The following is a 4024-nucleotide window of genomic DNA, read 5'->3' as shown; positions in this document are numbered from 1 at the left end:
CCAATTTGTAACCACTATGCTACCAAAGCTCCTTACCCTGTTATATAGGTGGTTAATTAATAAAATTGGAGTGGATAACTAGATCTGTTAAAGTAAACAACTTAACACTTAATCAAGAACCTATTCTGTGGCAGGTGCTTTACAAATGCTATCTCATTTAATCCCCACAACTTTGTAAACTAGGGTTCTTTCATTCCTACTTTACAGATAAACTGAGATTCAGAGACATTCATTAACTGACCCAAATAACTAGTTTATTAAGCACTGGAAGTGAGATTAGAACCAGGTTCCCTGAGTCTAAGAGTCCATGACGTTTCTGTTTTCAACAGTTACTTCAGCATATATTCTTACTGGCTAGCCAATATACTTCTGCTTCTTCTCTCTTGCTCACCTCTGCTTTAGCTCACCTTCTCTCTTGCTCACCTCTCCTTACCACTAGCTTTCTCTCAGGTAAGCTAAGTGGATGAAAGCATAAAAATTTTTGCTTTCCTAATGAAAAGGACTGAAGAAATTGGCCAATGAATGTGAAACATAGAACCGCGGCTGCCATCTTTGGTCTTTGAAGGAAATATTAGAGAATAACAGAGACGCTGACCCTGACATCAGATTGCTTATTGAGAAAAATGATTCTTATTGTTTAAATTACTCTCTTGGGGCTTTTGGTTACTTGCAGTCAAATTCATGACTAATAGACTAACTCAATTCTAGTCATGTGTGCAGACACAACTGTAAATATATGACATTTTGTTTAGAATATGCCATATGTTAGTTTCCTAGAAGGAAAGGCTTGAATCAGGTGTACATTTATTAGATAAATATCACTGACTACATACATTATATAAAAGAAGTTGAAAACCATAAAGGGTAACAAGCATTTAATAAGGTAACGTGTTAAGTGCTGTCAAGTTGGTTCTGATTCATAGCAACCTTGTATAGGGTTTCAAAGGAGCAGCTGGTGAGTTTGAACTACTGACTTTGTGGTTAGCAATCCAATGCTTATCCTGCAGCACTACACTAGGAGTCCATCAGAGGTAACATAATATTCTAAAATTTAAGATGTTGCGGTGCAGTGAATTATTTAATATGACTCTTCTAGCTAAAGTCTTTGTAACTCACACCAAATGACTGGATTGTGGTTGCTAAAGGCTGTAGAATCAGCTCTGAGACATAGCGAACCTGTTAGGGTACCTGAGGAGTGGCTGGTGGGTTTGAACTACTGACCTTGTGTTTAGCAGTCCAATACTTATCTTGTAGTGCCACAGACTAGATGTTGTTGTTGTTAAGTGCCATCCAGTTGTTCTGATTCATAGCAACTCGTAGTAAAGGGTTTCTGAGGAGTAGCTGGTTAAGTTTGAATGGCTGACCTTGCTTGCAGGTCAAACCAACCTAGAGGTCAAGTGCTAGATCGGACAATGTAAACGTGATTGACTATCCAAGGGGACTGGATAATTTGCATGGTACCCTTATGGTAGTGGGACCATACACACAAGGTATGGAACCCTAATGAGGGGATTGGTCCATTTTTGGCATCCTGTGAGGTTTAAAATGAACCATCCCAGAGGCAGAGAAGAGAATCTCACAACCATCAAGAAAAAATGTGTCCCTTGGAACTGAAAACCCTGCCGAAACCATCTTAATCCAGGAGATTGTGACACCAAAGACAAGAGAGAGACAGTGATAAGCAAAAGCAGAGAAATGGTGGCAGCAGAGTGCACAGGACCACAGAGCCAGAAAGATGAGTGCCTTCTGGCAGAAGGCTTGCTGACATCTCCTGAGCAATTAACTCGGGTAGCTAGGTTTGCCGACCCACAGAGCCAGAGCTGAGCACCTTCAGGCTGAGGCTCACTGGTGGAGTGCTATGGTGCCTTTGAGTATTTATTGGCAAAGTCTGAGCTTTGTAACATTTGTCTAAGCAGGGTAGAAGCCAAGGGGAATGGTTCCTAAGTGGGCCTGCCAGCATATCCAAGAGGAGACTGTTCTTATTGAAAAACTGTATCCGGAGTCATTTCTTACCCTAAATGGTAACCTGCTACTACTCCCCCTTGAAATCCTGGTGTGACTCTGTGGGTTAATGTGCCAGACTGCAAAGCCGTTTGAACTGCAAGGTTGGCAGTTTAAGCTCGCCAGCTGCTCCTCAGAAACCCTATCCAGGGTTGCTACGGGTCAGAACTGACTCGATGGCACTTAACAACAACACTACTCCCCTGGTAGCGTAGTGGTTACGCAGCATAATCCGGCTGCGAACCTCAAGGTCAGCAGTTCGAACCTACCAGCTGCTCTGAGGGAGAAAGATGAGGCTTTCTGCTCCTGTAATGATTTATAGCCTCAGAAACCCTGTTCAGGGTCGCTATGGGTTGGAACCGACTCGACGGTACATAACAACAACAACAACTACTCCCCTAATAAGCCCCTTAACTGTATGGTCTGAGTTCTGTTCTGTGTGACCTTTGCAATGAATTATTGAACTCAGCAGAGGGAGGGAGCCCTGGGCTGATACAGAATTTGATTTTTCTTCTTCCTGCTTTGTAACATCTGAGGAGGTCAGATGTCACCCCATGCCATTTTTACAGATGCTCATCTGAACTGAGGTGAAGTGAAATTGAATAGATTTTAGAAATGGAGATTTGACACCAACTTCAGGGAGTATATTGGTGTCATTATCTATGCCTTACCTCTCCAGGACCACAGCAAAACCCACAGATGACCACATCAGGTGAGCTCAGGGTACTCAAGGGGTATTCAATAAAGCTAGGCCCTCAGTCCCACTGTAATGTGGCTATCAATGCAGCGTCCTCAGGGACCCAGATAGTTTGGAAGTAGTCCAAGATCAAAGTTTGTTGAAATGGCAGCACTTGGCATTCTTATGAACATTTAACTTGATGGAGCTTCCTCATTTCTAACAAACGGTCTGAAGAACAGAAACGTACCTGCTGGTTCTGTAGTGTATTCAATCGAGAATCAAGCTTCTGCTTTTCAATACATAAATCATTCATTTGATGAAGCTTTTTGGTGTGTTCTTTTGTCTTCATCATCAGTTCCCACCTCATTTGAGCAATCTTTTCCTATCAGTGTAGGAAGATGAAAAATGGATTAAGTACAGAAAAGAGCAAAGAGAAAGAAAAATGAGTGTCTAGATTTGATCAAAATAAGACAAACGACAATACAATCAGAAGCCAATATGAAAATGCAATCAGCAGCACCACATTAAGTCTTATTTAATTACAGATACGAATATAATAATGTTAAATAATAAAACCAGGAAAGAGTAAGATAGGAATAGATATCACCCCCATTGTTGAGGAAGGAAATTACTATTCATACTGAATGCTGGATGATATTTCTTAAAAGGAAGGATGACAATGTAAGCAGTAAACTTTCATATATTGCTGTTTTCAGCCTAGTATCCTGAAGGCAGCTGGCTTGACTGTCTGGACAGCTGCAGAATGGCTTTCCTTTGTTCTCTAATTGCACCAACAAATGATTTTAGATTGCACACATTCTGTCCAATATTCTTGATAGGGACCAGCACCACTGACATAAATGCTTTAAGCCATGTACATCTTCAAAGTACACTGATAAATCCTGCAGTGGGACGGGGCCACAGAACATGACAACTATAGGAGAATCCCTCTTACTTACCCTGCCTACTGATGAAACAAGACAGAGAACTGGAGAAAGCATAACAGTTTGTGGGTTACATGAGTTTCATAAAAGGACTAGAGCTGAACTCTACCTCATATCTGAGTTTGTTGTTGTTAGGAGCCATCGAGTCAGTACTGACTCATAGCGACCTCATGCACAACAGAACGAAACACTGCCCAATCCTGGGCCAACTTCACAATTGTTGCCATGCTTGAGCCCATTGATGCTGGCACTTTGCCAATTCATCTCGCTGGGGTCTTCCTCTTTTTCTCTGACCCTCCACCTCCTTCTCTAGAAACTGGTCCCTCCTGACAATATGTCCAAGTATGAGAGACAAAGTTTGGCCATCTTGGCCTCTAAGGAGCACTCTGGATGCACTTCT

General features: G+C 41.9%; 1 protein-coding gene across 1 annotated transcript in view; it reads right to left on the bottom strand.

Moving 5' to 3' along the window:
• Positions 1 to 4024, bottom strand: part of WDR52 (WD repeat domain 52) — a 158110-nt gene that overhangs the window by 1411 nt on the left and 152675 nt on the right. Inside the window, exon 32 of the mRNA XM_006864205.1 lies at positions 2928 to 3062. Within this exon, the coding sequence (XP_006864267.1) occupies positions 2928 to 3062 (135 nt within the window). The remainder of the gene's footprint in view (positions 1 to 2927; positions 3063 to 4024) is intronic.

The sequence above is a fragment of the Chrysochloris asiatica genome, unplaced genomic scaffold (genome assembly GCF_000296735.1).
Source record: "Chrysochloris asiatica unplaced genomic scaffold, ChrAsi1.0 scaffold00061, whole genome shotgun sequence".
NCBI lineage: Eukaryota > Metazoa > Chordata > Mammalia > Afrosoricida > Chrysochloridae > Chrysochloris > Chrysochloris asiatica.
This window is presented reverse-complemented; position numbering and strand designations above follow the sequence as displayed.